General features: G+C 41.1%; 1 protein-coding gene across 2 annotated transcripts in view; it reads left to right on the forward strand.

The window, feature by feature from the left end:
* Positions 1-13,764, forward strand: part of LOC137305727 (histone acetyltransferase p300-like) — a 115,560-nt gene that overhangs the window by 29,484 nt on the left and 72,312 nt on the right. For both annotated transcript variants that reach the window (XM_067974661.1, XM_067974662.1), the window contains exon 2: positions 5,115-5,842. In XM_067974661.1, the coding sequence (XP_067830762.1) occupies positions 5,115-5,842 (728 nt within the window). The remainder of the gene's footprint in view (positions 1-5,114; positions 5,843-13,764) is intronic.

A 13,764-nucleotide genomic window follows, 5' to 3' on the forward strand; every position in this document is an offset into this window, starting at 1 on the left:
CTTATCCATTTCTTTTTGGGTTCAAGAGTCAAGCTACAATGATTTGAAATTCCCTAGGACAGGTCCAAAACAGGCTGAGTTTCCTAATGGAAAAAATGTTGTGTTTGAATGAAAAATCTTTTAATACTAATCTGTATTTGAAATTAACTACTGTATTTAACATTTCTGTTTTATAACAATTCTAAAGTAGCAAAATGTGTGTTTTCATCATGTCCTTGGTTTCTTAATAAAGCTCCATGTATGTTGAATTTCTCATTGAGCTAATTGGCCCCGAAGTATTGTTGTTTTGCAAGCAAATTATGTAAATTTCTATGCAGCATTAAAGGCTAAAAAAAATAGCAGAAATGAAGATAAATTTTTACTGAGCAGCTTTATTATACTGAATATTACCGTAACATTTTCTTATCAATGAGAGTATAAATTCCACCACGTAGTTTCTTCCACCGGGACAATGGGGACATGAGTATTTGAGGCTTTTCCGTAACTGAATTAGATATTGCATTGTGGGTAGCTGACGGAATGATACTGTAATGGGAAGACACCAACTATGCTTGTTTTTGTTGATTCCCTCCTTGTCGTCTTCCCTTTCCCCCCAAAAAGAAATAGCCTACAAATGGCTGATATAAAACAAATGGTGCATATTGGATGAGGGTGGCAGGTGCATTTAAAAGTATTTATGAGCATATAAGATGTAAAAGAATAATTAGAGAAGGTAGGACCACTCGGGGATGAAGGAGGATGTCTAATTGGTGTGGCGGAGATATTAGTTAAATATTTTGATTTTCCCCCCCCCCAAGTAATGGTGGAAGTGTGAATGTAAGTCTACTCGAGGCAGATATAGAACAACTGTTGAAGAGAAATTGGTTCTAAAAAAAAATAACAGAGCTGAATGTGGCAAGTCACTGGGCCCTAATGGCATGCAACTTAGGTTGAAAAAAGTCAGAGAAGGGATATAAGAGGCTCCGGCCATGATTTTAAATCCTCCTTAAATATGCAAATTGTACTGTGGAACTGAAGAGTTGCCATTTAGCACCTTTTCTCGAAGGTTAAACCGGGTAACAAAATACAGTTTAGTCTGATGTCAGTTGTGGCCAAACTTTGTCTGTAATTTGAGATAAAATTAATGAGCATTTAGAAATGCATGAGAATTGAGGACAGCGAGCATGGATTTGTTGAAGGCATGTAGTGTTTGACAAATTTAATAGGGCTTTTTAAAGAAATCGATAGATAAAGGGAATGCAGTAGATCTAGTGTATATGGATTTTCAACAGGTATTCAATAAGGTGTAAAATGCTTGTTAGAAAAATTCAAACGTGGTAAAAGAGGAACTGTAGTATCATGGATGGAATGTTGGCTGAATTACAGAAAATAAAGAGTTAGGGTAAACTGTGTTGCTCTGATTGGAAAGGGCCAGAAGTGGTACGTCCTCGGGTTCAGTGCTGGGTCCAGTTTTGTTCATTTTGTATTCCCTATGCCCAAATATACACTCAAAATTTCCCAACAACATAAAAGTAGGAGGTTTGACAAACGTGAGAAAGTCTGGAAAAGATTTCAGGGAGATACTGGTTGGCAGAAATGATGAATGCAGTTTAATATGGATAAGTGTCAGCTAATACATTTTGGGAGGAATATTGAGGAATGGGAGTATACTCTCAGTGGAAAGATGATGATGATAATGGTGTGGATGACCAGAGAGACCTAGGGTTCAAATAAATTTCAGAAAGTGAGTGTAGATAGATAGCATTTGAGGTTTCATAAATAGAGGAATAGAGTACTAGAGTAAAGAACTAATAAATTTGTACAAAACAGCAGTTAGGTGACAGAGTGCTGTGAATAATTTTAGGTGCCCCATTATCAAAAGGATATTAAAGTCATAGGGAGCATACGTCATAGATTCACCAGGGTGATACTAGGGATGGAAAACTATGAAGAAAGAATTGAGATTTGGGACTATTTCCATTGAAGCTGAGAAGGCTAAGTAGCAATTTTACGAGAGGTGTTTTAAAATGTTTAGAGTGTTGACAGAGTAAATAAGGAAAGACTCTTGTTTTGGTTGGGGAGTCGTCATGGTTAGTGGTCATCAATTTAAAATAGTCACAGAGCGAGGATAGAGGTTAGAAGTTTCTTTACACAGAAGGGTGTTGAAGCATGGGGTGCTTTGCCACAGGGAGTGGTTCAGGTGGAGACCATTCATAGAATCATAGAAGTTACAACATGGAAACAGGCCCTTCGGCCCAACATGTCGCCCAGTTTATACCACTAAGCTAGTCCCAATTGCCTGCACTTGGCCCATATCCCTCTATACCCATCTTACCCATGTAACTGTCCAAATGCTTTTTAAAAGACAAAATTGTACCCGCCTCTACGACTGCCTCTGGCAGCTCGTTCCAGACACTCACCACCCTTTGAGTGAAAAAATTGCCCCTCTGGACCCTTTTGTATCTCTCCCCTCTCACCTTAAATCTATGTCCCCTCGTTATAGACTCCACTACCTTTGGGAAAAGATTTTGACTATCTACCTTATCTATGCCCCTCATTATTTTATAGACTTCTAGAAGATCACCCCTTAACCTCCTACTCTCTGGGGGAAAAAGTCCCAGTCTATCTAACCTCTCCCTATAAGTCAAACCATCAAGTCCCGGTAACATCCTAGTAAATCTTTTCTGCACTCTTTCTAGTTTAATAATATCCTTTCTATAATAGGGTGACCAGAACTGTACACAGTATTCCAAGTGTGGCCTTACTAATGTCTTGTACAACTTCAACAAGACATCCCAACTCCTGTATTCAATGTTCTGACCAATGAAACCAAGCATGCCGAATGCCTTCTTCACCACCCTATCCACCTGTGACTCCACTTTCAAGGAGCTATGAACCTGTACTCCTAGATCTCTTTGTTCTATAACTCTCCCCAACGCCCTACCATTAACGGAGTAGGTCCTGGCCCGATTCGATCTACCAAAATGCATCACCTCACATTTATCTAAATTAAACTCCATCTGCCATTCATCAGCCCATTGGCCCAATTTTATCAAGATCCCGTTGCAATCCTAGATAACCTTCTTCACTGTCCACAATACCACCAATCTTGGTGTCATCTGCAAACTTACTAACCATGCCTCCTAAATTCTCATCCAAATCATTAATATAAATAACAAATAACAGCGGACCCAGCACCGATCCCTGAGGCACACCGCTGGTCACAGGCCTCCAGTTTGAAAAACAACTCTCTACAACCACCCTCTGTCTTCTGTCGTCAAGCCAATTTTGTGTCCAATTGGCTACCTCACCTTGGATCCCGTGAGATTTAACCTTATGTAACAACCTACCATGTGGTACCTTGTCAAAGGCTTTGCTGAAGTCCATGTAGACCACGTCTACTGCACAGCCCTCATCTATCTTCTTGGTTACCCCTTCAAAAAACTCAATCAAATTTGTGAGACATGATTTTCCTCTCACAAAACCATGCTGACTGTTCCTAATCAGTCCCTGCCTCTCCAAATGCCTGTCGATCCTGTCCCTCAGAATACCCTCTAATAACTTACCCACTGCAGATGTCAGGCTCACCGGTCTGTAGTTCCCAGGCTTTTCCCTGCCGCCCTTCTTAAACAAAGGCACAACATTTGCTACCCTCCAATCTTCAGGCACCTCACCTGTAGCTGTCGATGATTCAAATATCTCTGCTAGGGGACCCGCAATTTCCTCCCTAACCTCCCATAACGTCCTGGGATACATTTCATCAGGTCCCGGAGATTTATCTACCTTGATGCGCGTTAAGACTTCCAGCACCTCCCTCTCTGTAATATGTACACTCCTCAAGACATCACTATTTATTTCCCCAAGTTCCCTAACATCCATGCCTTTCTCAACCGTAAATACCGATGTGAAATATTCATTCAGGATCTCCCCCATCTCTTGTGGTTCTGCACATAGATGACCTTGTTGATCCTTAAGAGGCCCTACTCTCTCCCTAGTTACTCTTTTAAGGGAAAATGGCTCTGGAGGAAGAGCAGGGTAGTGCAATTAGTTTTGAATTACTCAAGCAAACAGTTGGCACCATCATGATGGGCCAAATAGCTTTTTTTCTGTGCTGTAAACTTTTATGGTTCCATGTCAGGAAGCTGTGCCCTGCAAGTTTGCAACACCAAAGCTGAGCATAATGTACTGATAGATGATGAAGTTGTGTTTGTTTGAATTGTGATGCATAGTGAACTTGCTTTGTAACATTTGCAATTAACTACGGCATGAATGGGAAACCATTTTGAATAACAACTTTTAGTAAATTTGCTAGATTTTCAGTGTCACTGGCACTCTGCATTGGAATGATCTATTATTAGGAACATTAGAAAGTTCCTGTTCTGAGCATGGTTGCTGTCAAAAATCATCAATCAAATGTTTCTCTGCTTGGAATGGAGGAGTGGAGCTTGATGGAGTGTTATCTTCAACCCTGGGAGCAGGAAGCCTGCCCTCAGCTCCAGACATTGTATGGCTTGGAAAGATTAAGGAAAATGGATGTGCAAGAAAATATTGTTCTAAAAAGGGGGTTCATACCATTACAAAATAAACTGGTAGATTTTTAATTTTCTTGGTGAATGTTTAACTTTCCCATTGTGCTGTTTCGTGCCATTCTATGCAAATTCCTTACATTCAAAAATAGCATATATGTATGATGCATTGTAAAAAAAATCTTTTGATGTTTAACGAAGTATGATTAATTTGTGGCTCAGTGGTGCTCCACATTAGAACACTAATGCATGGTGCCACAGAGTTGAGGTATGCAGTTTAATTTCTCCACTATGAATTCTCAATCTTGACCTGCATTGCTTAGGTAAGTGCAAAGTAGACACAAGATTGGATGTGGCATTTGCACTAGTTGGTGCTCAAATCTTCTTGCAGCCACTCAACAGCACCTTTAGTAGCAGTCGAGGATCAGATCAATTTACCCTCTACCACACCCCCCCCCCCCCCCCCTGCCTCCCCAACCTTTCCTCTTGGTCCCAAGCTGTGCACAGCCAGGTGATCCCATGAGCGTAGAAAAAGAGAATGAGAATGCTTACAATTGTAGATATCCTGATAATGAAGTCAATTGTAATTTGTATTTGTTTTCTTTTCAGATTTTGGATCCTTATTTGATCTTGAGAATGACTTACCAGATGAACTGATCCGTTCAGATCCATTAGGACTAACCAATGGTGGTGACCTGGCTCAGCTTACTGGCGTTGGCACGGTGCAGGATGCTGCCTCGAAGCACAAACAACTGTCAGAACTTCTGAGAGCAGGCAGTGGTTCCAGTATCAATATGGGACATGGGGCAGTCAGCTCTGGTGGTGCCTCATCACGGTCCATGGATAGCCCAGTGCAGTCTGTAGGCAGCCAAAGTCAACAGAATAGTCCCAGTATAGGAAGCTTAAGTAGTATGGTCAAGAGCCCCCTAACTCAAGGTGGTCTTACATCCCCTCCTAATATGGGGATGGGAGCAAGTGGAGCAAGTGGAGCAAACCAGAGACCTCCAACACCGCAGTCTGTGAACCCACAGAAACACGATCAGCTTCATACGTCAGCAACAGGTCTAATGCCTGGTGTAAACAGCCCAACCAACCAGGTTGGAATGAGCATGAATGCTAATATGAATCCAACCTTGATGAACAGTAGCAACGCTCAGGGCATGATGCAGGGACAAGTGATGAACGGTTCTCTTGGTGCTGGAAGGGGCAGACCTAACATACAGTACTCAAACCCAGGCATGTCCAACGCAAACAACCTACTTGCTGATACATTATCCCAGGGATCACCTCAGATGGCAGCAGCTCTCAAAGGATCCCAACCTGGGGCAATGAACAAGGTAAGAACCAAGCATTTTGCACCGACAAGAGTATATGTTGATGTCAAAATAAAGGTAACACTGATGAAATGTGTCAAGACTATCCCAGTTCTGTACTAACGATGTTTGAAGCCTCCAGTAGCACGCACTCTTCTTCAATTTCCTACAGTTATCTCCATCTCTCGGGCTTCTGGTTTTCTCTATTGCAAGTTAAGAAGCGGGCTCCACCAATGACCAAATGGATAAAAGCACTGTCTAATCTAAAACTAAGTCATAAAAGACCAGGTGGTCCTAGGTTCACTTCATGCTAAATTAACTGATCTCAGTTGGACAACACTTAAGAGTGCAGTGTTTGACCTTGCTTGGCTGGATAGGTATGGGAAAAATTAGTCAGGGTTCCTGATTCTGATCACTGTTAAATAGCCACTGGTCTGATGAGGACAGGATTGAGTTTGGTCATAATTTACCATAGGAGTAGCCTACTGAAAGTCACTATTTTTGCTTGCACATGAAGAATGGCTACTTGGGTGAGACACCAGAGGGCGACCCTAGCAAGGGTTGGCATTTCAGAAGAGAGGAGAAAATTGGGAACTGCTGAACTTCAAAACAAAATATCAGGAGCCACAAAATAGCACACTTAGCAAATACTTTTCAGTATTAATTTTCATTTAAAGCCAATGGTTGACATTCATTTTTTTTTTCTAGTTTTGTGCTCAACTGGGATTACTGTCCTTATTAAACATAGTAAGCAATCCAGACACTCTGCCTCTGGTGGGTGTGAACATTGAAATAAAATTGATTAAGATTCATCTCTTGTATAGCTACAGTGATCCAGGCCCAAGAGATAGATGGACCTGTAATTGTAGGAAATTACAGAGGCGAAGATGGCTATTCCATCTGCTACTTAAGATTTCAAACTATAAAAATGCAGCAGTCCATTCTGTATTGCAGTTGGCCATGGAAATTGTTCAAATTGTGTTTCTCTAATTTGTGGTTCAACTACTTGCCAAATTTACCTTGGACTTCCAATCCAAATATGCTATCTTAAAATTGACAAACATTGAATATAAATCAAAGTAGAGCCTCCAAAAAGTATCAAAAGAAGTTTTAAGAAAACTCGCTGTTGAACACTGAGTTGGAAAACTCTCATCCCATCCCATCTCAGCCTATTGCTAATCCAGCGATGGCAAAGTCCACTTGTGACTTTTTTGCTGCTCAGTGATGGACATTGGGGCAACTAACTCTATCTCTGTGGAGCCAACAGATATTTGAGTGAGGCACGTGGTCAGTTGCTCTTGCAAGTGAACTGGAAAATCTAACCATCTGGATAATTGAAGGTGAAGCATTGGAAAGAGCTGTAACAATCTAGGAATGTTCTTTTTAATAGCTATTAGTGACAATGGCAGTGGACTGGCATCAAGGCATGGTGTAGTGCCCAATATGAGGATTTTCTTGTCGCAGCATCTTACTAATAAAGGGATCATAGTTGAGCCTGAGATTGTGGAAATTATACTGGGGGGAGAGCACTTGCTGCAGCTGTTTTAATATAAGATTATATATTGTGCCATGAATAGAAGCAAGAGATTACAAAAAAAAAAATTTTTAGAAAGCTGATGTTAAAGCCCCAAGAGGTGATGAGTTGAGGGAAAGTAGCAATGGAAAATAGAATTATTTTAAGGGTACACGAGTTGATCTCCCTTGGCATTGCTCATGAACTAATTGTGCAAAAACTGAATTCCTGCCCTATCTGGCCTGCATTTACTGGTGTTGGTCCAGAGCCATGTTAGTCAATCACGGGGGGGGGCGGGGAAATCAGGTTGGATAGGTGCTTACTAGTAGCCAATGAGATTGCTAGAAAATTGCACTTAAAAATTGGAAAGTCACATGATTACTATTGGCTAATGAAATTATTCAAAAATGATTCAATAACTACGTATGGGTATGATCTTGTGGCCATTACAGAAACATGGCTGCAGGGTGACAACGACTGGGAATTAAATATGCCAGGGTATTTAACAATCAGGAAGGACAGGCAGGAAGGAAGGGGAGGTGGGGTGGCTATGTTAATAAAGGAAGGAATCACTGTAATACAGAGAAATAATATTGGGACAAAGCATCAAGATAATGAAACAGTTTGGGTGGAGATAAGGAATAATAAGGGAAAAAAAACATTAGTGGGCGTAGTATATAGGCCTCCTAATAGTTGCAACTCTGCTGGAAGAAGTATTAATCAGGAAATAGTCGGGGCATGTAATAAGGGAACAGCCATAATTATGGGGGATTTTAATTATCATATTAACTGGACAAATCAAATTGGGCAGAGCAGCCTTGAGGACGAGTTCATTGAATGCATCAGGGATGGATTTCTTGAGCAGTATGTAACTGATCCTACAAGGGGGCAGGCAACCTTGGACCTGGTCCTGTGTAATGAGTCAGGATTAATTAATAATGTCCTAGTTAAGGATCCCCTTGGAACGAGCGACCACAACATGGTTGAATTCCATATCCAATTAGAGGGTGAGAAGGTTGATTCTCAAACAAGCGTACTGAGCTTGAATAAAGGAGACTATGATGGTATGAGAGCGGAATTGATTAAAGTGGACTGGGAAAATAGATTAAAGGGTAAGACGGTACATGAGCAGTGGTGTTCATTTAGGGAGTTATTTTACAACTTTCAAAATAAATATATTCCACTGAGGAAAAAAGGGTGTAAAAGAAATGACAGCCATCCGTGGCTAAGTAAAGAAATCAAGGATAGTATCCGACTATAAACAAGGACATATAAGGTAGCCAAACTTAGTGGGAGGATAGAAGATTGGGAATTCTTCAAAAGACAGCAAAAAGTAACTAAAGGATTGATTAAGAAAGGGAAGTTAGATTATGAAAAGAAATTAGCAAAAAATATAAAAACAGATAGCAAGAGTTTCTATAGTTATATAAAAAGAAAAAGGGTGGCTAAGGCAAACATAGGTCCCTTAGAGGATGAGACCGGGAAATTAATGGTGGGAAACATGGAGATGGCAAAAATGCTGAACAAATATTTTGTTTCAGTCTTTACAGTAGAGGACACTAAGAATATCCCAACACTGGACAAACAGAGGACTCTCGGGGGGGAGGAGCTAAATACGATTAAAATCACTCAGGAGATGGTACTCAGTAAAATAATGGGACTCAAGGCGGATAAATCCCCTGGACCTGATGGCTTCCATCCTAGGGTCTTGAGGGAAGTGGCAGTAGGGATTGTGGATGCTTTGGTGATAGTTTTCCAAAATTCCCTGGACTCAGGAGAGGTCCCGGCAGATTGGAAAACTGCTAATGTAACACCGTTATTTAAAAAGGGTAGTAGGCAGAAGGCTGGAAATTATAGGCCAGTTAGCTTAACATCTGTGGTGGGTAAAATTTTGGAGTCTATTATTAAGGAGACAGTAACGGAACATTTAGATAAGCATAATTTAATAGGACAAAGTCAGCATGGCTTTATGAAGGGGAAGTCATGTCTGACAAATTTGCTTGAGTTCTTCGAGGATATAACGTATAGGGTGGATAAAGGGGAACCAGTGGACATAGTGTATTTAGACTTCCAGAAGGCATTCGACAAGGTGCCACATAAAAGATTATTACTTAAGATAAAAAATCACGGGATTGGGGGTAATATTCTGGCATGGGTGGAGGATTGGTTATCGAACAGGAAGCAGAGAGTTGGGATAAATGGTTCATTTTCGGACTGGCAACCAGTAACCAGTGGTGTTCCACAGGGGTCGGTGCTGGGTCCCCAACTCTACAATCTATATTAACGATTTGGAGGAGGGGACCGAGTGCAACATATCAAAATTTGCAGATGATACAAAGATGGGAGGGAAAGTAGAGAGTGAGGAGGACATAAAAAACCTGCAAGGGGATATAGACAGGCTGGGTGAGTGGGCGGAGATTTGGCAGATGCAATATAATATTGGAAAATGTGAGGTTATGCACTTTGGCAGGAAAAATCAGAGAGCAAGTTATTTTCTTAATGGCGAGAGACTGGAAAGTACTGCAGTACAAAGGGATCTGGGGGTCCTAGTGCAAGAAAATCAAAAAGTTGGTATGCAGGTGCAGCAGGTGATCAAGAAAGCCAACGGAATGTTGGCTTTTATTGCTAGGGGGATAGAATATAAAAACAAGGAGGTATTGCTGCAGTTATATAAGGTATTGGTGAGACCGCACCTGGAATACTGCATACAGTTTTGGTCTCCATACTTAAGAAAAGACATACTTGCTCTCGAGGCAGTACAAAGAAGGTTCACTCGGTTAATCCCGGGGATGAGGGGGCGGACATATGAGGAGAGGTTGAGTAGATTGGGACTCTACTCATTGGAGTTCAGAAGAATGAGGGGCGATCTTATTGAAACATATAAGATTGTGAAGGGTCTTGATCGGGTGGATGCAGTAAGGATGTTCCCAAAGATGGGTGAAACTAGAACTAGGGGGCATAATCTTAGAATAAGGGGCTGCTCTTTCAAAACTGAGATGAGGAGAAACTTCTTCACTCAGAGGGTGGTAGGTCTGTGGAATTTGCTGCCCCAGGAAGCTGTGGAAGCTACATCATTAGATAAATTTAAAACAGAAATAGACAGTTTCCTAGAAGTAAAGGGAATTAGGGGTTATGGGGAGCGGGCAGGAAATTGGACATGAAGCTGAGTTCGGATCGGTCAATGCCCTGTGGGTGGCGGAGAGGGCCCAGGGGCTATGTGGCCGGGTCCTGCTCCGACTTCTTGTGTTCTTTAGATTTGTGGTTGGGATCAGATCAGCCATGATCTTATTGAATGGCGGAGCAGGCTCGAGGGGCCGATTGGCCTACTCCTGCTCCAATTTCTTATGTTCTTATGATAATTTTTCATAAAATATAAAGGTATAAATGACATAGTTACCACGTAGAAATGGAAGATTAAAAGGAACTTAAGAAAATCAAATGTTTTAAGGAAATTGGAAAGCAGAAAAATAAAACTGGGTTCTTAGAAACTACAATGAAACCTGTACAAACGGACACCCCCAAAAAACGGACACTTATTGACGGTCTCAAATAACATCCATTGTAACAGACAAAAGCTGCACCTTGAAACCACGGACACTCGCAAGTTACGATCTGGGGACAGCTTTCAATGTGCCAAGTCCATTTACAACTTAAAACACAGGGCACGCAGGTCAGCGTGGGTGAAACAACTGGCATTTGTAGAATGGGGAGCTCTTTACCCAGGGATGGAACAGTTTCTCTGCCACTATAGATGATGGGTAAAGAACTCTCCATTCGACAAAAGCTGGGAACTGCACCAAGCAACACCACATCTCATGCTACCAGTATGTCAGGTATCGATGAGCTGCTAACAGCTCCCTACTCACCCCCAGCACTTCAAAAATAGCAGCTGCAGCACATTGAGGGAGGGGGGGGGGTGTCCCGGACAGGGATGTGCAGGACATTAATCCCCCCCTCCCAATTTGGCTGGGATCTCCCAGGCATTCTGGCTGTAGAGCAGCCATCTTGCCTTGTGCAGGCTGCCAATGTAGCAGAACCCAAGATCACGACATTCGGCCCTCAATGGAAAAGGACCCAGGGATGGCGAAGAACTGGGAAACCCAGCAAACAGAAAATGAATTGAAATCACATCCCGCTAGCAGGGCTCCAGGATTAGGCATGATTCTAGAAAGAAGGAACGCTGCAGGAGATGCAGCCAATCCCGGGATATTTGGCTCATCCGGTTTACTGTGCATCAACTTAACCATTTTGAAAATAAGGACACCTGCATAAAAGGACACCTGATGCAAGTCCCTTAGGTGTCCCTAATTTACAGGTTTTACTACTTAAAAAGATGATCCAGGGCAATAAGCAAAAACTGTTTGGGATACTGGGGGAAAAGGAGTTTTTTTTTATATAGAGGTGATAGAGAGATATAGTGAGGAATTAATAAGGAATGAGTACAGCCTGTTTAACTTGAGATAGTGGAAGAGAAAAGCAATACATGAAACTTGAAAGTCTTATTTCAGCTTCTCCTAAATATTGTCCCCTCTATTAAAATAAAATCTTGTGTTGTGATACAGCAGCCCTTCAATACCTCACCCATCCTTCATGTGTAAGTCCAGACATGAAGCCTCAGTAGACTGTTTGTCTATGTGGTATTTAATGGTCATTGATGACTGTGGAACAGTATCCCAGCTTGAGTATTCATCTTGGTAATGTGGGGGACAAAAATGTGAGGATGGTAATGGTAGAGTTTATAAACTTGTTTCTCTGACCCAATAGTGCAGATTTTCCATACTCTCATATTTGTCGATGGGGGTTGAAAATACAAAATGAAAGCTACAGAGGTTACTGTCCGCTTCCTGTACATCCCCTTGTTGGATAAGTGAGACAGGTTACTCTGCAGACTTGTTCATGGGCACCATTAATGCTGTTTGTCTAATCTGTCAGGAGATTTAACTTGAACAGTACAGGTCATGGTTTAGTTGAAACTGTCCTAGTTCCACTCTAGTAAAAGTCTTGAGTGTAAATATGTTTTGGATTTCGAATGCATTACACCTATTTTTCTTAATTTCTATCAAGAAACCATTAATTTAACCGTTTTTTAAAAATTGACTATCAAATCCTGTTTAAGAAGGTTTGTTCTTGCATGATGTAATCTAGACAATTGGTACTTAAATCACCTATCTGCCTTCTTAGAATGTCAGAGTAAAAGTTAAAGTTTACAACTGCAGTATAACTGAAATTTCCACACTATTGAATGAGTTTCTAAATATTTTGTATCCTTTAGCTGAACTGTGCCAAATATTGGAATTCTATCTAGCTGAGAACTAATTGGGCACTAATCATTTTCAAATAAAAGGAAAGTATTGGCTTTCGTGCATTTCTCTGACCTCTTTACGTGCTTTTGAAGGACACAAAGGGAATGAGGACTGTTTGTGTGCATTCTACTTCAGTAAATTTCTAACAGCTATGGTGTAGACTGAAGAAAATATAGCTGTTGCTCCGGTTGTTGGTTCCTAAGGGAGAGAGTCTCTCTTTAAACAATGAAAGTGTGCCCTGGGCGGAGCAGTTTCTCTTTCAGTTGAGTGGCTGAGCATGAATCTGGGGCTGGGATTAGCAGGCTGTTGGCTGTTTAGTTCTGCATGGGGGTTCTTTTCCTCCTTTGTTCTTATGCAGAGGTGCAGGTGCCATCTGTTGTCCATGTAGTCCAAGGAAATCTTGTCTTTTTCTCTTTTTTCATTCCTTCCCTCCCCACTCCCACCCAATAAACATGTACATTTTGTTTCCATGCCTTAAAACTCATTTTTTAAAAAAAATAGTAAATGTAAGTTAAAATGAATAGGAATAGTTGACTAATAATAGTGATAAACGTCTGCTGCATGAATTCTGTTCATGCATTAGGAGTTGTACAAGGCTTCCACTGAGTCAAAAATACCCCCTACTTTTGAAATATTCTTGCTATTGTTCCTAGTTACAGATTGGAAAGTTTCATAGCCATGATGACTTCTGAATAAATGTTAAAATGCTAATACTTTGCTTATGCTCATACAGGTGTAGCATAGCAGCGAAAGTCATTGCACGCATGTACAAGTTATCATGTGCAACAACCATAAGTACCAGTGGTAATTCTCTTCATAGAAATCTGTTTAAGCACTTTTATAGTTTTTGTTAAACTTCATAAATAAGTTATCATCTACATTCATTTCCCCTTTTTCTTCCTTCCTGAAGGCACTGGTTCTGGAAGTATGGTTCTACAGACCTTCACAACACTCTGCTATCTTGCTCAAGTGGACATTTGTTTTTATTTAAAACAAATTTTTCTCTCTCTCTCTCCGCTTCCACCGTTCTCCTCTCCTGAAACTGCTGAGTTGTGCACAATTCCACATATGCTGGCTACCCTCTGTACCTTGCCCAAATGACCATTTTTCAAAAGTGAGCCCAAATAACA

This window comes from Heptranchias perlo, chromosome 40, assembly GCF_035084215.1.
Source record: "Heptranchias perlo isolate sHepPer1 chromosome 40, sHepPer1.hap1, whole genome shotgun sequence".
NCBI lineage: Eukaryota > Metazoa > Chordata > Chondrichthyes > Hexanchiformes > Hexanchidae > Heptranchias > Heptranchias perlo.